Source organism: Myxocyprinus asiaticus, chromosome 25 (genome assembly GCF_019703515.2).
Source record: "Myxocyprinus asiaticus isolate MX2 ecotype Aquarium Trade chromosome 25, UBuf_Myxa_2, whole genome shotgun sequence".
Classification (NCBI taxonomy): domain Eukaryota; kingdom Metazoa; phylum Chordata; class Actinopteri; order Cypriniformes; family Catostomidae; genus Myxocyprinus; species Myxocyprinus asiaticus.
Window position 1 is genome coordinate 34715355 of NC_059368.1, and position 20309 is coordinate 34735663.

Below are 20309 nucleotides of genomic sequence, written 5' to 3' on the forward strand. Positions count from 1 at the left end.
ACTGTAAATCCTGATCCATCACCTGTAAATCCAATAAGTGACCTAAATCCACTTATTTCAGATGACAGCTTTTAGCATTGATCCTGACCTTACTTACAAACAGAAAGGAGATAAATCTCTCCTATCTATCTCTCCCCCTGTGTGAGTTCGACAGTGCAATTTATTATCTTTTGTGACTCTCCTTGTAATTGTAAATAGTCTTATTTCTTCTTGATTGCTAGTTTGGATTTAGGAGACTGAAGATTTCTAGCTGTGGACACATAAAGATTCAGTAGGTGATCATCCACAAGAATAGGAGCATGTGTAGCACTTCCACCTCAGAGTTAGTTTAGTAAAAAAAGTAACAGGAAGACCCCCCTCCCTGAAACACATATAAAGAAGGTAGAATGACACATACCGCTGGATACTTTAAATTGAACAACCTGTTATCAAAGGAATAAGAAGGCTTTAATACTACTGAATGCAAATAAATGGTTGAATGATGCCTGCTGAAAAGGCCATCTTAGACCAATATGAATCCATCTGCTGGTAATTTCTAGATTGGTGGTGTGTGACAAGAAGGAGGGCAGGGCCGGGCCATGAGTGCGCATGGCCAGCCCCCAATCGGGCTAATCAGCCAAGGAGAGGGATAAAGCCAGGTCAGATGTGGCAGTTAGAGAGAGAGAGAACCACATGCAGCTGCCGTGTGCGTGTATGTTGGGGCTCGCTGCTGGCCGCCTGGAGCGGTGGAGCTCTGCTGCCAGGGGCGGAGGGGCTTGCTACCGGCCGCAAGAACGTGGAGGGGCGTTCCATTCGCCAGGGGTTGGAGGACTCGCAGCTGTCCGCCCAGGGAGGTGTGGCTGACATCCACCAGAGGGTGGAGGAGTGGTCAAGGATCAGGCGATGGCATGTCTGGGAAATGGCGAGCAATTTTTTTTCTCTCTCTCCTCTCTTTCTCTCACTGTCGCTCCGCCTTGCTCTTTCCCTCTCCCCATTTCCCTCCCCTTGTCTCCCTCCCTGGTCTCGAGAGAGGCGGGGAAAGCCTGCCGGCAGGCGCAGCCACAAAAGTGGGGGGGTGTACGTCATGCCGGGGGTTCCCTGGCCTGAGGCAAAGGAGGGAGGAATGTGATGAGGAGGAGGGCGGGGCCGGGCCATGAGTGCACACGGCAGGCCCCCAATCGGATTAATCAGCTGAGGAGAGGGATAAAACAGGGCTGGATGCGGCAGTTTGAGAGAGACAGAGCCACACGCAGCTGCCATGTGCGTGTATGTTTGTGTCTTTTTAAGTTTTCATTAAACATTATTTTGACTGTTCAGCCGGTTCCCGCCACTTCCTTGCCCATTTTAAACCCTGTTACATGGTGATAAAGCTTGTCGGAAAGCATAGACCAGCTTAGACCAGTGTGAATCCACATGCTGGTTTATGCTGGTAATTACTGGATTGATGGTGACAAAGCTTGTCAAAAAACATGGCTTTTCTGCTGATGCTGGTTGACTAAAAGATTTTGCTGATTAAGCTAAGGCTAAAAAGCCTGGTGGTGTTGCCAGCATCCCGTCCCTGACAAAAAATATAAGCTGGCTGGCAGGTCCTTTTAGCAGGAAAATATGTGAAAATGTACAATTGTCTAACATTGGTGTTTGTAAGAATGTGTGTTCTCCAATCCATCGCACTATGTACTGAAACACTTTTTTGCTCATATTGGTCATATTTTTTAGTAGACTATTTAATAAAGAATCCTTATCTAGACCATTTTCGATCTGCACAGATGGAACATCACTGAGATTGTCCGAGTGAATACTCTCTTTCATGTCAGAAGAATGGTCAAAGTCCATATGTTCATCACTAGATGACATGACAGTCTTATCTGTGTTGTGTGTACCAATCTGATTCATCGCCAAAGAGTGGGAAGTACTGATGTTCACTCCATAGTCATTCTGCTCCAGATATGGAGGTGAAGTCTCTATCCAGTCACATTCCCTCTGTGAAACAGGAATGTCCTCACTACTTGACTTTATCAATACATCTGTTTCCACTTAAAGGCCTTGCTGTCTTGCAAAAATGACGCATAGAGTTGTTTATTCCATTTCCTTGAGATTCACTTGTAATAGCATCATTTCTATTCTCTGTGCATCAGTGATTGTGCTTAATTCAAAGTCTACATTTGATTTAGAATCTAGTCCAGCTTCTTTATGGTCCAGATCTACGATGTAGCTGTAGCATCCTCCTCGTCTAAATCCAGCATTGACATAGCATAAATGTCCTCGCCTGCTGAACAGTTCCCATCATCATCCTGGCTCTTCTTGCACTCTAAGAAGTAACAGCACTGCCCCTTTGTGGAGTTAGGTAGGGACTGTCCATGTGACCTGTTGGAACTCTTCAAAGGTTAAAAATGTTCACATATTGAAGCTAAACCCACAAGGCTGTCTGTAGGACAGTTTGGAAGTGACTGTGAGCAGGGCTCTTGAGTATGGAGGGTTTGTTTCTGAAATTTGAGAGATGAAGAGCTCAAATGTTGTAAAACTTCTTGGCTGGTCTCGGAAACATTATAGAGGCCTGTCAAAGCCTCAAGAGAGACATTGGATGATAACACACACACAGCTGGCTGAAACAGCCCAAGAGCTGTCCCATCTTTCAATGGAGTTTGATGTGTCTCTTGAGGAATCTGTGGACGCATCATCCTGTGCATGAGCGAATGTCATAAAATTAGCAATATTTTAATCTCTAACATGTTTCTTTTAATAGTACTTTTATTTTGTTGTTTGCTCGAGAATATACATTATAACCATTAAATATTTTGCCTATGGAATCCTTGTACTATAGGTTTCCTGAAAACAGGTTCTTTTTTTAATGCTACTTTTTGACTGAATAACTGTTCACACCAGTCCATTGCAATTAAACATCATACAGTTTTTTAATATCTGCAAAGAATGAGTATTCATTTGATCTTTTGACTATGCATATGAATATTCAAGAATATTTTTTTGACTTATCAGTTGTTCATATACAGTAAAAACCTAGCATATCCTTACCATATCATGGCCTGAACAACACTCAAGAAACTGGTCCACATAGGTGATGTCACACTGCTCATCTGGTGAACGCACTGCTACATCTATTTTAAAATAACAGCAAGTCAGCCCACCAAACACAGCCAATAACAATATAGCTGGCATCAAGCTTGCTTTCAAAATAAATTCTGCATATTTCCCACCACTGACAGTTACAAAAACTGATAAAATACTTTAGCTCTACAATTCACTGCCAACATAACTGGTTGAACTTGTAATACAGTTCTGCAGTAAAAAGCTGTTTCAACTGTTTTCATTCCTGTTTATTCTTGAAGTGTGAATGCAGGTCATACAGCAAAGTACTATGTTCCTCTAGAAAGTACACACAATACATAGCCAATCTTCAAACTAAACTAAAAGAAATGTTTGATTTGCTGATAAAATGTGTGTTGAGTTACCATCTGGAGCCAGTAGAGGAGGAATTCCAAGCTACTCATACGCCACTGTGAAGGCTGTCTCCATATTTAGTCGTGGCTCAAATGACAAAGCTTTCCTCATGTCCACAAACTCAGGACAGAAGGTTTAACCAGTGCCAGAAATGCCAAACCACTTCTCCAGCTTTTACCAAAATCATGAATTGCCACACCATATTTGAGGAAAAACATTCAAATGGCTATTTGCTGGCATAGATGAAACAATTATGAAAATTATATTATATATAGCATTTCATACCCCTTGAAAACAAAATTGCAGTTTTGTGGCATTTAGTTTATGTCTAATATTTGTATATTAGCTTGGAAGCCATCTATATGTTAGTATAACATATAGCATATCATAAGGTCTTTCACTACAGGTGCATCTCAATAAATTAGAATGTCGTGGAAAAGTTCATTTATTTCAGTAATTCAACTCAAACTGTGAAACTCGTGTATTAAATAAATTCAATGCACACAGACTGAAGTAGTTTAAGTCTTTGGTTCTTTTAATTGTGATGATTTTGGCTCACATTTAACAAAAACCCACCAATTCACTATCTCAAAAAATTAGAATATGGTGACATGCCAATCAGCTAATCAACTCAAAACACCTGCAAAGGTTTCCTGAGCCTTCAAAATGGTCTCTCAGTTTGGTTCACTAGGCTACACAATCATGGGGAAGACTGCTGATCTGACAGTTGTCCAGAAGACAATCACTGACACCCTTCACAAGGAGGGTAAGCCACAAACATTCATTGCCAAAGAAGCTGGCTGTTCACAGAGTGCTGTATCCAAGCATGTTAACAGAAAGTTGAGTGGAAGGAAAAAGTGTGGAAGAAAAAGATGCACAACCAACCGAGAGAACCGCAGCCATATGATTGTCAAGCAAAATCGATTCAAGAATTTGGGTGAACTTCACAAGGAATGGACTGAGGCTGGGGTCAAGGCATCAAGAGCCACCACACACAGACATGTCAAGGAATTTGGCTACAGTTGTCGTATTCCTCTTGTTAAGCCACTCCTGAACCACAGACAACGTCAGAGGCGTCTTACCTGGGCTAAGGAGAAGAAGAACTGGACTGTTGCCCAGTGGTCCAAAGTCCTCTTTTCAGATGAGAGCAAGTTTCATATTTCATTTAGAAACCAAGGTCCTAGAGTCTGGAGGAAGGGTGGAGAAGCTCATAGCCCAAGTTGCTTGAAGTCCAGTGTTAAGTTTCCACAGTCTGTGATGATTTGGGGTGCAATGTCATCTGCTGGTGTTGGTCCATTGTGTTTTTTGAAAACCAAAGTCACTGCACCCGTTTACCAAGAAATTTTGGAGCACTTCATGCTTCCTTCTGCTGACCAGCTTTTTAAAGATGCTGATTTCATTTTCCAGCAGGATTTGGCACCTGCCCACACTGCCAAAAGCACCAAAAGTTGGTTAAATGACCATGGTGTTGGTGTGCTTGACTGGCCAGCAAACTCACCAGACCTGAACCCCATAGAGAATCTATGGGGTATTGTCAAGAGGAAAATGAGAAACAAGAGACCAAAAAATGCAGATGAGCTGAAGGCCACTGTCAAAGAAACCTGGGCTTCCATACCACCTCAGCAGTGCCACAAACTGATCACCTCCATGCCACGCCGAATTGAGGCAGTAATTAAAAGCAAAAGGAGCCCCTACCAAGTATTGAGTACATATACAGTAAATGAACATACTTTCCAGAAGGCCAACAATTCACTAAAAATGTTTTTTTTATTGGTCTTATGATGTATACTAATTTTTTGAGATAGTGAATTGGTGGGTTTTTGTTAAATGTGAGCTAAAGTCATCACAATTAAAAGAACCAAAGACTTAAACTACTTCAGTCTGTGTGCATTGAATTTATTTAATACATGAGTTTCACAGTTTGAGTTGAATTACTGAAATAAATGAACTTTTCCACGACATTCTAATTTATTGAGATGCACCTGTATATAATTTGCATTGAAGTCTCTTTAATGCAGTTTAGTAAGCTAATGCAGTAGCTACTTGTGTGTGTTCTGTGCAGTTCTGTGCCCAGCTAAGTAGAGTCTTTATGGCTGTACCATGGTATTTGAGATTTTGAGATGACCTTTTGCCTTTTGAGGGTAGAGTGCCAAAAGTGTCATCACCAGGTGGTGTTGGGTAGCTACATCCAGAAGAGTCACTGCCACATGGTAAAGACAGAAGACTTGACGTAGAATAAACATTCTTCTCCAGATTACCTGTAACATGTTTAACCTTAAAATGGGAAAAAATTATATAAATGTCTGCATCTGGATATTACGACTCAAATGTTATTTTACAAATTCCACAATTATTGCATTGTGTACTGACTTGTACCCAAACTGGGTTTAATGGACACACTTTTCTATAATTTCTCCATAAACTTAAAATAAGGCAATTATTTACAAAAATTCAAAATATCAGACACTCACTCATAATAGTAATGTAAAAGGATAGTTTGCCCAAAAATGCCATCCCAGATGTGTATGACTTTCTTCTTCAGACACAAACAAAGATTTTTAGAAGAATATCTCAGCTCTGTAGGGCCATACAATGCAAGTGAATGGTGATCAGACATTTGCAGCTCTAAAAATCACATAAAGGAAACATAAAAGTAATCCATATGACTCCAGTGTTTAAATTCATATCTTCAGAAAAGCTATATAATAGGTGTAGGCGTGAAACAGAACAATATTTTAGTCCTTTTTTACTCTAAATCTCCACATAAACTTTTACTTTCAGATGTGAAACTAAACAGGTACCACATGTGACCAGATGTAAAAGTTAAAGTGGAGATTTAGAGTAAAAATATTGAGCTGTTTCTCACCCACACCTATTATATCACTTCTGAAGACATGGATTTAACGACTGGGGTTGTATGGTTTACTATTATGTTTCCTGTATGTGATTTTTGGAGTTACAAAAGTCTGATCACCATTCACTTGCATTGTATGGACCTACAGAGCTGAGATATTCTTCTAAAAATCTTTGTGTTCTGCAGAAGAAAGTCATACACATCACAATTTACTGACTTTCATTAAAATGACAACATTTTTACGACTGTACTTTACCTGATAGTACACAATAATGTTCCAGATTAGCCTGAGAACAACTGAAGGATTGCCATCAGAAATATCATTATCGTCAATATTTATAAGACTCACCAATGGTATGAAAATAACATAAAATATCACATTCTGAGGCAAAGACTTACTGGACATTAAATTAATCCCTTTAAAACATCTCCATTTGTGTTCGCCAGAAGAAAGAAAGGCAACATGATTACACGGGAGGTCGGCATATTGTTTCCGATACTTCCGGTAGGATCGGTCACATTATGTTGACTAACTGACAAGTGCCATCTCCTATCAGACAAGTTTGCATCGGCTCCAGTATGTTTACTTTCCCTTGTGATGCGAACGGAAGCACGTTGCATCAGCAGCGTGTGGAAGACCAGGTTTGGATACCGTGTTGAAACCTTGAAGTAATCGCGTTCACATAATCAGTGACGAGCACGATTCAGAGGTTGCATTTTCTCCTTTAACATAAAATTTGTACTCCACTTATAGTTAGGTTTAGGTTTGAGATTTGGGGGCACAGCTGAAAACTACTTGCTTTGAGTGCCCCTCCATGGACATTTCACCTGGAAAATGGAGCTCACGCTTGCCCACATGCCCAACACCAGTTACTGCTTTGGCCACTGGGGGCAGTGTTTGGAATTTTGGTAAGCACAGACCAACTTTAGCTAAAAAAGAGTCAACCTACTGTGAGATCAGTCTGAAAAAAAAATAAAAATAAATAAATAAAATCATACAGGTTTGGAAGGACATAAACAGAATTTTCATTTTTGGATGAATTTCAGTAGAAAGAAATTCTCATTCTCTTCCAATGCATGTTTATCCATTTGCTAAAAGGTCTCTCTTGGACTGCTTCCTTCTCATCTGTGACAGAGAAATCAAATTCAGCCTTTTCCACAAGACTATGTTTAGTCAGTTTTATGTGTACAGTATAGCATTTTTCACAATATAAATAGTTTCAAAGGATCATTACAGAGAATAGTCCCTTAAATATGATGAGAAATAAACCTTGAAAGGAACCAAGACTTAGCAGGGGGGGTAAAAGTTAAACAATTCTCAAGCACTGTATAATTAACATGCTGTCATTTCAGTAGAACGTTATAATGAGAGTCAGAGCAGGTGAGAACAGGCATTAGTTCAGCTGTTCAGGTTGTAGTCCACAAACCCGGAAGAGAATTCGGCTTGGGTTCCCTTTGGATTTTCCTGTGGGGTTTTATTAGGGCCATAGCTAATGGGGTGAAAGGTGGTAATGATTCTAAGGGCCCAAAGATACAGGGGCCCCACAACAAATTCTAAGCTGTATTTTTTAATAGGAAAGGGGTCCAGAGCAATATACAGTCAGGGGGCCCAGGTTATCTTGCTACGGCCCTGGATTTTATAATGGGAGTTTTGGATATTTGAGTAAAATAAGGACTGCGGTAAACATTACTTGAAGATACTTGGACGTTTTGTTCTACAAGAAAAATTATACACAGTCATACCTCAAACATGAATTTTGAAGCCGTATTGAAAAAACATTAAAAAAAAAAATGATAATAATAATAAAAAAAAATAAAACACCAGCTTCAAAATTCACATTTGAGGTATGACTGTGTGTAATTTATGTTGTAAAACAAAAAGTATTGTTATGTAATGTTTACCACAGACCTTATTTTACTTAAAAAAAAAAAAAAACTACCATTATAAAACCCCATAGGAATATCTCGAGGGAACCAGTGGCGAATTAGCCAGATTAACAATATCAAACGTGCTGAGGGCTAAAGCCTATATTTTAAGGAAATATAGGCTTTAGCCCTTAAGGACCGAATTCGGAGGGTCGGAAGTTCCCCTTGTCTGATCCTGAGGAAGCGTCCATAGGGTGGGTACAAGGGCGGGAACCATCTCCAGGTCCAATAGTTCAGATGTGGATATGACATGGCATGGAACAGACTCAGAACATAGCTGTGACATGGCATGGAGCAGGTTCTGGCTCGGTGGCCATGACGAGGAACTCTGGCTCGGCGGCCATGACGAGGAACTCTGGCTCAGCGGCTATGACGTGGAACTCTGGCTCGGCGGCCATGATGTAGATCTCTGGCTCGGCGGCCCTGGCAGGCGCGGGCATTGGCTCATTAGTCGTGGCAGGCAGGAGTACTGACAAGCTGTGAGGAAGGGTCTTCGTGACCCTATGCACTGACATCAGTGGTGGATAATTCAACTTGGAGACAATGGCAGAGAAGGGCTTCAAGCAGGGAGTCACGGAAGGCAAGGTTATGACATGGCGTGGAACCAACTCACACTTGACTGGGACATGGTGTGGAGCAGACTCAAACTTGACTGGGACATGATGTGGAACAGACTCAGACTTGACTAGAAAATAGCATAGAGCAGACTCAAACTTGACTGGGACATGGAGTGGAGCAAACTCAAACTTGATTGGAATATGGCATGGAGCGGATTCAGGCATGGCTGACTCCGAAACCGGGATCGGGACTGATTGAGGAGGATCCGCTGAAGTGAATGTTTCTAATACCAGCGCAACATATTCCTCCCACATGTAATCTCCGGTCGCCGGCAACTCCTTCCACTGGTGAGAAATAAATCCAATCTGATACATGGATTTCAGCGTAGAATTAGAAAATTCTGTGTATTTGGCCAGGATGCAAAACAGACGTGAGTATTCTTGGACAGGTAAGTTTGCTCGCCTCAGCTGAATAAAGGGAGCCGCTAGATCCATTTCATGAGGTCGGTAGTTCGGTTGCCATGAAGAAGGTCACAGGAGCAGGATCTAAATTTATAATAAAATCTGAAGCTAAATTTATTTAGGTACATGAAACAATTTATTTATTCACAGAAATAGTTCAGAATTATGATTTTCACAACCTTCATAATGAGAGATGAATTGTCACACACAGAAGCCATTACACGCTCTACCCAGAAGAGTTTAACAAATGTAATCGTTTAATATTTTTGGGGAAAAATCTTAATGTATAATTTTAATAACTTCATCAACAGTGTGACTTCTCAGGAAATATCCGAGACTAAAAACAATAGAAAACACCGGTTTGAGTGCAATGTCATTGCCACTGTTTGATACACATGTGGCCACAGGCCCACAATCAATTTAGATAATCTAAAAGGTGCAGCTTCCTGAGGTTTATGAAGACAAACATGACTATATACATTCAACCTTGTGGGAGTGAAAAGTTGCCTATTTGTGTAATATTTAGTATTAATGCACATTGCACAGATCCCTTTGCATTTGTGTAAATTCTGCAAAAAACTACATGGTCTGCTGTTTTTGCCAAATTCTATGTCAGATTTTCATTATGCAAAGTAAATGCATGCATTATTATGATGTAATACAGATCCACTGGGAGCTAAAGGAAATTTTGAACACTGTAAGGGTTCACAAATAAAGTCATAGAGCTTTTTTTCTTTTTTTTGCCTTATAAATTGCATTACATTTTTAAGCTTGAGGTTGCACTACATACAGTGCAGCCCCAAAAAGTTATTTGGACGCTCAATGTATGAATATCACTGCATTAGATAACAAAAATCAAACCGAGCAGCATTTATTTTTAAGAAAAATATTGTAAGCACACTTTTCAATCAAACATTTCACAATATATATATATATATATATATATATATATATATATATATATATATATATATATATATATATATATAACCAATCAGCCATAACATTAAAACCACCTGCCTAATTTCATGTAGGTCCCCTTCGTGCTGCAAAACCGCTCTGGCCCGTCGAGGCATGGACTCCGCAAGACCTCTGAAGGTGTCCTGTGGTATCTGGCACCAAGACGTTAGCAGCAGATCCTGTAAGTCCTGTAAGTTGCAAGGTGGGGCCTCCATGGATCGGACTTGCTGGTCCAGTACATACCTGGATTGAAATCTGGGGAATTTGGAGGCCAAGTCAACACCTTGAACTCTTTGTCATGATCCTCAAACCATTCCTGAACAATTTTTGCAGTGTGGCAGGGCGCATTATCCTGCTGAAAGAGGCCACTGCCATCAGGGAATACCGTTGCCATGAAGGGGTGTAGGTGGTCTGCAACAATCTTTAGGTAGGTGGTACGTGTCAAAGTAACATCCACATGAATGCCAGGACCCAAAGTTTCCCAGCAGAACATTACCCAGAGCATCACACTGCCTGCCTTCTTCCCATAGTGCATCCTGCTGCCATCTCTTCCCCAGGTAAACAACGCACCCCGCCGTCTATATGATCTAAAAGAAAACGTGATTCATCAGACCAGGCCACCTTCTTCCATTGCTCCATTGTCCAATACTGACGCTCACGTGCCCATTGTAGGCGCTTTCGGCGGTAGACAGGGGTCAGAAAGGGCACTCTGACCAGTCTGCGGCTATGCAGCAAGCTGTGATACACTGTGTGTTCTGACACCTTTCTATCGTGGCCAGCATTAAGTTTTTCAGCAACTTGTGCTACAGTAGCTCTTCTGTGGGACTGGACCAGACTGGCTAACCTTCGCTCCCCACGTGCATCAATGAACCTTGGGCGCCCATGACCCTGTCGTCGGTTCACCAATTGTCCTTCCTTGGACCACTTTTGGTAGGTACTAACCACTGCATACCAGGAACACCCCACAAGACCTGCCATTTTGGAGATGCTCTGAACCAGTCTTCTAGCCATCACAATTTGGCCCTTGTCAAAGTCACTCAGATCCAGTGGCGAATTCTCAGGGCCAGCAAAGCCTTCTCCTTTCTGATGTCTAATAAATAAATAAATATTTTTTCATCCATTCATTCTCATTCACCTTTTTGCCTATTTATTTTCAATCACTTTACACTCCACTAAAAATGAATAGCAAACAACGAATAGTTTATCCAATCAGAATTTATTCCTTGATCCTTACAAGTGAAGCGTGACAACTGGTTTACAAATCACATGCCCAAAGCCGAGTGCTTTAGCTGAAGCAGCGCGTGAGTCTGAGCTCCACCCTGTTATGCCTTCAGAATTTCAACAGAATCCCTAAACAGTGCAGAGAATAGGCATCTAAAAGTCAGATTGTCAGATTCATCAGCCAATCAGATTGATTTATTTGTTCTTGGTGGGTGTGGTCTTTAGGATATGTCCCAGTCGAGGCCTTCTAGCTGCCCTTGAGTGACACAATCACGCTTTAAGTGATGTACGTAATTTGAAAGCAAAGAGCGCGAAATCTTGCTGACAAGTTGGCTGTCATCACTGCTGGTATCGCCATTGAGAAAGAGATCCTTATGGATTTAAAAACCTGAGATGTAAACAGGAAAGGAGGGCTGATTTTCACTTCAAGTAAATTGGTAAGTGCTTTTTGCATTGTTATAGCAACATCAGGAGTTTTCTAAGTGTAAATCATGCTGGCTGGAGCATTCAGTGTCAGTTTAAGTTTTGAAAAGTAACCGTGTACCCTTATGAAACAAAAATTATTGCAAGCAAGATTTAGATCGCAGATATTATTAGATAGCTTTTTCCTGGTATTATACCTTCTTGGTTATGGCTTTCGTGCGTGGACGTGTTTTAAAAATGTCAACTGGTATTATTATTTGGCTGCGATGTAATGTATGATGTCCATAGACATAGGGTGTCTTATTAATTGTGAAAAAGTGTTTTCTTAATGGCATGAATCACACTGAAGGCCAAGGCTTAAAATGCACAGCTGCCACTGCTCAGATCCTTACGTTTGCCCAGTTTTACATGTAATTCAAAAACTGACTGTTCACTTGCTGACATATCCCACCCCTTGACAGGTGCCATTGTAACGAGATAATAAATGTTATTCACTTCACTTGTCAGTGGTTATAATGTTGTGGCTGATCAGTGTATGTTATAAATTATTATATAATAGATGCAATATACAAAATTAAGGCACAAATAGTGGACAATTTCTGGTTGTAAAACTTAGTGGAATGTCTATTTGGTCACTCTGCTAGGACACTTGTGTGAACATGAGGGGAACTGACTTAAACATTACAACTGACCACTTACTTAGATTAAGTGTTTAAATACTGGATGTGCAAAGACCCCAAAGCTAACTTTCAAAACACACCTGGTAGAACTTGCTTAGCTCTGAGATGTGGGAAGTGACAAAGTTTGCATGTTTAGGCTCATCAATTTAGAATGTGGAAGCTGGGCTACAGATATACAGTATTTCAAGTGTTCTTAATAAATGTTTACCAATTCATAAGTCAAGATTATGTTCTGATTAATGCAAGCTGAATTCAGAACAGTAGATAGATTTGCAATGGTATGCTTTAAGTCGCATATTGATCACGTGAACAATTATTATTTTTATTTTTTTAATTTACAAAATCATGAACACTATTGAGCAATATTGTTTTACAGCATCTATTAATCTTGGTTAATATGAATTTATGAAAATAAAATTGCTCATGGTTAGTTCATAATGCATTAACTAATGTTGACATACACAACTTTAAATTTGAAAAATGTATTAGTCTATTTTGTAATGAACATGATCCAAGATTGAAAAATGCTGTATAAGTATTGTTCATTGTTAGTTTATATTATGAATACATCTTATTGTAAAAAGTGTTACCGTATGACGATGTATCGCCGAATCTATATTTTGAACACAGCACTAATATACTATATATATATATATATATATATATATATATATATATATATACTATGCACACACTCAATGACCACATTATTAGGAACACCTGTACACCTATTTATTCATGCCATTATCTAACCAGCCAATTGTGTGCCAGCAGTATGCAATGCATAAAATCATGCAGATGGATCTGGAGCTTCAGTTAAATAGGATGCATTTAATTGTAGAATACAAGAATACATTATGGAGGGAACGCTAGCTATGTATTTTAGGGAAATTAAGAACAACTACTAGTACAAAGAGTTTTAATTAAAAATGTTTTGTATTAAAAAACAGATTGGTTATGCAGAAGTCAAAGACATGACCTTTGTACATGTTGGATACCTAAGGGGGTGGGGTGGGGTACTGTTTATTAACCAATTGCGGTGGCTTCATGGTTCATTCAGCTTATGCAACCATGCTTCAATTTGAATCAGGAGGAACCTATGGGCGAAAAGAAAGCGTGTTCTTGTTATTCAGGAACCCAGTGCGCTTTTTTCATCCACTGAATAACGTTGAACTGTGGCAACTCAAAATGGCTGAAAGGTACGCTTTCTCCTGCCAGGTAATATCTGATTGCCGCTGCTTTGCTCTGCCTATTTTTAGATGGGTAACGGTACACAGCAAACCATCACCTTCGTGGAAACAGGACACGATGTGTTAAAAGAATATCGCACGTAAAGCTTCAGAGTCTGTGGAAGTCACGCCTTTTTGTTCTTCTGTCTGATCTGTGCAGCACCGCCGAGTCTCCAGCAGCCACTGCAGACACAAGAGATCAGGGATCGGGACTGCACTGCGTTAATCGGGTGTATAAAAAAGTAGTTTAGGTGGTACTTACACACTGCAGCTGAGAGTTAATAAAACTGCACGGTAAGACTCCGACTGCCACACTTAAAGACAGTCCACCACCTCAAATACGAACTACTGCAACATGTAGCCCCACGAACAGGAACTGCAACCGGATGGAAACGCCTCAACTACTTACTTCATTCAACCATGTGAAACATATTTGATATATTAAATATTTAATATAATATGTAATATATTTAAAATAACCCCAATTAGACATTAGGTCGTTTATTTCTGAGATTACGATATAAATAACTTTTGTAACTTTAATAACTGACATAATACTCAACCAATCAAAGGTGTGTTATACACGAAGGGGCGGAGCTAATGGTCACTGTGTTACTACATTGCGACTCGGTCGCGTCTGAAAAAGGAAGCGACAAACGTATTTAAGCCTCTCCAAATCTTCATCAAATCATTCAAAATTGTAAAATGAACGAAATTATTAAATCGACAGCTCGGTGTCTTCGATTGGGGGCGTGGCATTACCGAGCAGCGCAGAATAATGGAGAGTTGCTGTCCGGTTGGTCCCGACTCATGTGTTCCGAAGCGGCCCAGAAGAACCTGGCGGAGATTGTGAAGAAGGACAAAGTGGTGGTGTTCATGAAAGGCACACCTGCACAGCCTTTGTGCGGCTTCAGCAACGCCGTTGTCCAGATACTCAGGATGCACGGGGTCGATAACTATGCTGCTTATAACGTGTTGGATGATCAGGATCTTAGACAAGGTCAGTGGAGCTCCTAACGGTCATCGCCCAATTTGACCATAGTCGGTGATTGTGATGTAAAGAGTTTATGGGACACCCACTCTCATGGGAGAGGCATTTAGAAAAGCGGTTTAAAACTCACTCACGTTTGTATTTTGGCTCAGATGAACGATTTTACATTAAAAAAATAAATATTTTAAAAGTCTAGTTTAGAACACGTATGAAGTTCGTAGAAATGTCATCTTTGTGTCTATGTTGGTTTCACCTAAAAAACCAAAAAAAAAACAAATGTGTGTGTGTGTGTGTGTGTGTGTGTGTGTGTATGTATATGTGTGTGTATGTATATGTGTGTGTATATGTGTGTGTATATATATATATATATATATATATATATATATATATATATATATATATATATATATATATATATATATATATTATAGCCAAGAACATCAATACATTTTCTCAGGGTTACACCGGACCTGAAAAAAATGAGCCTTTTCATAAAATAACGTCAAAATATTAATATTTAAAGAAATGAAAATTCTCTCATCATTTACTCACCCTCATGCCATCCCAGATGTGATTGACTTTCTTTTTTTCTGCAGATCACAAATTAAGATTTTTAGAAGAATATCTCTGCTCTGTAGGTCCATACAATGCAAGTGAATGGGTGCCAGAATTTTGAAGCTCCAAAAAGCACAAAGTCAGCATAAAAGTAATCCATAAAGCTCCAGTGGTTAAATCAGTGGCTTCTGAATTGATCTAATCATATCTGGGTGAGACCAGACCAAAATATAAATTTTGTTTTTTTTTTTTTTTTTTCTCACTGTACATTAGGGATATCCCGATACCATTTATTTTTTGAATACCGATACTTACTTCCTTTTCGGTACTCGCTGATACTGTTTGTTTTTTTTAATTCTGAATTCCATGTCAACATTTTTCAATTTTATCATCAAAATGGTTGTCTAAATTAAAAATTAATTGTCAACATTAGGTTTTATTATTATTATTATTATTATTATTATTATTATTATTATTTCTTCAAATTAAGTGTTTTTTACAGAACCTTACAATTCTTTTTGGTCAAATAAAGTGCTGCATAAAAGAGCACCACAAGCGGGGTTTCCATCAATGTTTCATATTTTTAAGCGCATTTAAAAAAAACAATTGACTTAAAAAATACAAATTGCTGTGCGTTTCCATCCACTATGTAATGCGCATTAACGTGAGGGAGTTTGCCTCGTCATGATGGAGCATCTAAATTACCTCATTGCTTCAGGGAGAGTTTTATTGGCAGGATTGAAACAATTGTACCTTGTTTTATTAAATGCTGCCAGGAGACGTTGCAGAATAAGTGTAATATCTGATATAATGGGGCTGAAATGGCTGCGATGCCTACACGCCGCCAGTCTCCGCATAACTGGGAGCGCCCGCTCTTAAAACCATTCTGGTGGATTGTGAGGACCTACTTTATCGACCAGTTGTGGGTTAAAAACTTCTGAAGTCATGCGCTATGTTCAAAGAATTGTGTTCCAAGGTCGGACGTTGGCCAGTCACATCAAGCTATTGCACACTCATAACACATACACGAATGGTCAAAACATGTCATCGTTTTGTGAATAAACTGTTTCCATAACCTTAATGCACATTTTAACTAATGTGAAACTCTAGTAAATCCAACTTCTCCTATTTAAAAAGTTTATTCGCATATCAAAAGTTTCCATTCAGGATTTCTTATGCGCATAAAAATAGTTAGATGGACACCCAGCTACAGATTTGAGATGTTGCATAAATATAATACAATTACAACTGATATGTTACATACTTAATGGAAATATTTAGAAAGGTATCACCTGAATGTATTTTATAATTTGTATCTTTGTGGAGGCGTGGCCAAGCCCCGTGCTGTGGAGAGTGAAGCAGGGGAGATGAGTGGTGAATGATTTCCACCTGTGCTTAACACCTGCTTAGTATTTTCAGTGAGGAGTGTTGGGGGCTTTTAAGGAGAGGAGACAGCTTCAGTAGAGAGAGAGAGCCCAGCTGAGAAGCTGCATGTGTGTTGGCTACTGCCGTTTTCGTTTATGTTGAAGCACCTTGAGTCGTGCGCATGTGAAGCTGTACTGTTGCGCTTTGATGCTGATATGGCGTTAAAAGTTAATAAACAAACAAACAATCGCTATATTATTATTAATTGTAGTATTACAGTGAATATTAAATTACTAGACAGTAGTGATGTGTTTCTGTTGTCCTCTTTTTCTTTTTTTTTTTTTTAAATTTAAATTTAGCTTTTATTTTGCCGCAATTTTTATTTTGAAGCCCTTTCCGTTTCAGTGTGTTTTTAACAGAAGTTTCTCAACTCCGGAACAGCAGGTCGCTACCTGCCTCAAAGTGATAATTAAACTGCAAAAGGCTGCTATTTAATTAAATAAAAATGTAGTCTGTATGTGCCTTGCGCTAAAAAGAGAATTAGCGCTCTGCTTGCTGTCATCTTCTACAAACAGAGCATGCGATGCTCATAATGGTGTTTTCTGTGTATGAGCCAAGGAAAAGATATGAGCAGCTGACATCGGCACAAAACCTGCTCCACACATTCACAATGGCTCACATTTGAAGCAGGCAGTACATGCAAACTATGTATTTATATCAGGTAATCGCAGTCTTTGTGGTTTAATAATCACACTAGGACATAACGTGATTTTAATTTGTGCACTGAATGTTTATGGAATGATATTCGTATATCAGGTGGTATTGGTTTTTTTTTTGGTTTTTTTTGTTTGTATCAGAGCATTTTTACGATCAGGTGAACAAGTACATTCTGTATCAGTATCGGAACATCCCTTTTATACATCTTGCCATTGCAGTCTCTAGGCACGATCATGATTTCAAGCTCAGTTACACTTCCTAGAGCTTGACGCATGCGCAGAGTGCTAGATGGCAGTCGGAAGTGTAATCGAGCTTGAAATTGTGATCGTCAAGAAGACTGCTGATGTCAAGATGTGACAAGTGAAAAAGTGCAGGAGTTATATTTTGGTCTGTTCTCACTCAAAACCGATTGGATCATTTTGGAAAACATGTTCAGTAGAAGAAAGACAGACATAAACAACTTGGGTGACATTAGGGGGAGTAAATGATGAGAGAATTTTCATTTTTGGGTTTACTACCCTTTTAAGCCCCACAAAAAAAAAAAAAAAAAAAAAAAAAAAAATCAAAAGTCAAAATAACTTTGAACTTAGTCATTTAAAAAACAATTATCATAGAAAATGTGTATTCAGTAGTTGTTTTGTGTGCATTGTATTTTTAATGTGTTTTTGAATAATTTAACAGATCTGGACAAAAAAAGAGTGAGTCACATCATTGGCGCAATAGGAGAAACTTGTTTATATACTGTGTTAGTTGATGGTTGGTAAATTCAGCAAATGTAGATTAACGGCAGCAGCAGGTTTGTCCGCTCTGATTGCCTTTATCAGTCTTATGCAGCAGGACAAAAGGGGTGTTGACCTCACATGACTGAGGTTGGTAGTTTCCAAACAGTTCGGTTTAGATTCCAAAGAGTTTAAGTGGAATTAAAAAGAGAAGCAAGAAATACTCTTACTACACAAAATTATTTCCAGAGTTGTATGTAAGAGTTACTCAACCAAATATATTGTTATTTGTTAATGACGTTACTTTTTTTTTTTTTTACCCCATCAAAGGAATCAAAGCTTTCTCCAGCTGGCCGACAATTCCTCAAGTGTTCTTCAACGGCGAGTTTGTCGGGGGCTGTGACATTCTCCTTCAGATGCATCAGAGTGGTGACCTGGTAGAGGAACTTGAGAAGTTGGGCATCAGATCGGCTCTCCTGGATCAAGAAAAAGAGTCTTAAGTAGGAGTCTAATTTAAAAGACGTGTCTTCAAGATGGGTCTTTGGCGAAATTCTCCATTGACATAAACCTCAAAAAGATTGACTAGTGAAGGGTGACTTGACCTGCTGAAGACCAAACTCACCTCGCATAACTGAAGGAAGTGATGTCAAATCTCCCGAATCCTGAAAAATTACTGTAAAATACTTGACATAGAATAACGCCATATTACGCACGATGATTACATTTCTTCTGCAGCATGTTTGTCTTGATTTCAGATATGCTAACGTTAGACCACTGCTTATTTAAGATGTTGTATTTTGAAATATATTTTAGATGTGTATATATATTTCTTTCTTTTTTTTTTTTTTTTGTCAAAATATTTTTAAAGCACCCTTTGTTTAAATTAAAGCTATTGGGTGTGTGTCACAAGTTTATGAATTTTGTGGATCTGATGTCATTTAAAAAGAATTTAGAAAAAATAAACTTTCTCGTTTTGAAATTTAAGGGTGGCACATGTGTAAAGACATGACATCTGTCACTGCTGTCTAAAGTTTAAAAGTAAGTTGTGACAGAGAGGGTTAGGTCAATACATTATCAACACACCTTTGTACAAGTTAACCATGTAAGATGTTCTAATCATAAGGGCTAAAAGTATCTACTTTAAAAAAAAAAATAAGGTTTGTCTTAATCCACACTGGTGTGACATATTTCGAAGATGTTTGTAGTCACAGTTCTGTGAGGTATAATACATTAACATGCCCGATATAACTTTTTGATTCAAATAATGTGTGTGAATAGTTAGTTTCTCTTTATTACATTTTTTAGAGGTTATGTTGTAGACCTTATTCACAGCAGTGGCATTTTTTTATTTTTTTATGGGAATGACAACGAGGCTGTGTGGGATAGACTAAAAGTCTCTTCAATGGGCCTTACTGCAGTTTAAAGTGTTTTTGGATTGTTCTGTGGGCAAAACATTGATAAAATATCTGTCCAAAAACATTCAGTATACAAAGTACTCCAGACAACATGAGTTGTGGAAAATTATATGTGATCAAGGAGCTTTATAAGATGGCGCCTAAATGAGGTCTATTTTGACTCCAAACTTATTGTATATTCAATGTAATTATACAGTATAACTGTGGTGCCATCTTGACAAGATTAGGAAAGTGGTAAGTTAATCATAGTGTGAGGTCATCAAAGATTCGGTCCAAAATTACATATTTGGGTATAAATACAATTTGACAAAAACAAATTATTTTAAATATTCAGTATTTGGTTGGTGCAGTTTCACAAGTACCCACAAGAGGGTGGGTAAATTTTTAAACAGTGGTTCTCAACTGGTGGGTCACAGGCACTGATATATATATATATACACACTGGCAGCCAAAAGTTTGGAATAATGTACAGATATTGCTCTTATGGAAAGAATTTGTACTTTTATTCACCAAAGTAGCATTCAACTGATCACAATGTATAGTCAGGACATTAATAACATGAAAGATTACTATTACAATTTGAAAAAAAAAAAAAAAATGTTCAGAACTTAAACTATTTCAAAGAGAATTTTAAAAAATCCTCCACGTGCAGCAATGACAGTTTTGCAGATCCTTGGCATTCTAGCTGTCAGTTTGTCCAGATACCCAGGTGACATTACACCCCATGCTTCCTGTAGCACTTGCCATAGATGTGGCTGTCTTGTCGGGCACTTCTCACGCACCTTACAGTCTAGCTGTTC

At 38.9% G+C, this 20309-nt stretch overlaps 3 protein-coding genes and 1 non-coding gene across 6 annotated transcripts; 1 reads left to right on the forward strand and 3 right to left on the reverse strand.

Moving 5' to 3' along the window:
* Positions 1 to 1693: 1693 nt before the first annotated feature.
* On the reverse strand, positions 1694 to 3815 carry clmnb (calmin b). The gene is given in 5 exon segments (XM_051655511.1): positions 1694 to 2573; positions 2575 to 2658; positions 3010 to 3092; positions 3447 to 3569; positions 3572 to 3815. Coding segments are annotated over 5 exon segments (582 nt in total). The 5' UTR covers positions 3654 to 3815; the 3' UTR covers positions 1694 to 2363.
* A 4454-nt stretch (positions 3816 to 8269) lies between these two features.
* Positions 8270 to 14124, reverse strand: LOC127416257 (uncharacterized). Of its 3 annotated transcripts, none has more exons than XM_051655508.1 (3): positions 14010 to 14124; positions 13807 to 13930; positions 8270 to 9318 (listed from the first exon to the last, which is right to left on the reverse strand). In XM_051655508.1, the coding sequence occupies exon 3, from the start codon at positions 9265 to 9267 to the stop codon at positions 8482 to 8484; it is 786 nt and encodes a 261-aa protein (XP_051511468.1). In that variant the 5' UTR covers positions 9268 to 9318; positions 13807 to 13930; positions 14010 to 14124; the 3' UTR covers positions 8270 to 8481. The 3 variants fall into 3 exon arrangements, 2 of the variants coding, with proteins under 2 accessions (XP_051511468.1, XP_051511469.1); XR_007893078.1 differs by lacking the exon at positions 8270 to 9318 and adding an exon at positions 10250 to 11803; XM_051655509.1 differs by lacking the exon at positions 13807 to 13930 and having other exon boundaries at positions 14010 to 14113.
* On the reverse strand, positions 13690 to 13937 carry LOC127416555 (small Cajal body-specific RNA 13). Its single transcript, XR_007893141.1, has one exon. It is a non-coding gene; the product is annotated as a small Cajal body-specific RNA 13 (non-coding RNA).
* On the forward strand, positions 13977 to 19969 carry glrx5 (glutaredoxin 5 homolog (S. cerevisiae)). The gene is made up of 2 exons (XM_051655514.1): positions 13977 to 14747; positions 18425 to 19969. Exons 1-2 carry the CDS (start codon positions 14453 to 14455, stop codon positions 18592 to 18594), a joined length of 465 nt encoding a protein of 154 aa, XP_051511474.1. The 5' UTR covers positions 13977 to 14452; the 3' UTR covers positions 18595 to 19969.
* Positions 19970 to 20309: the final 340 nt, after the last annotated feature.

Bases quoted from the DNA above. Each gene is read 5' to 3' on its own strand.
- glrx5 (XM_051655514.1), top strand. From the start codon at position 14,453: ATGAACGAAATTATTAAATCGACAGCTCGGTGTCTTCGATTGGGGGCG. The intron at 14,748-18,424 runs GTCAGTGGAGCT...ACCCCATCAAAG, and splicing joins TGATCAGGATCTTAGACAAG to GAATCAAAGCTTTCTCCAGC.
- LOC127416257 (XM_051655508.1), bottom strand. From the start codon at position 9,267: ATGGATCTAGCGGCTCCCTTTATTCAGCTGAGGCGAGCAAACTTACCT.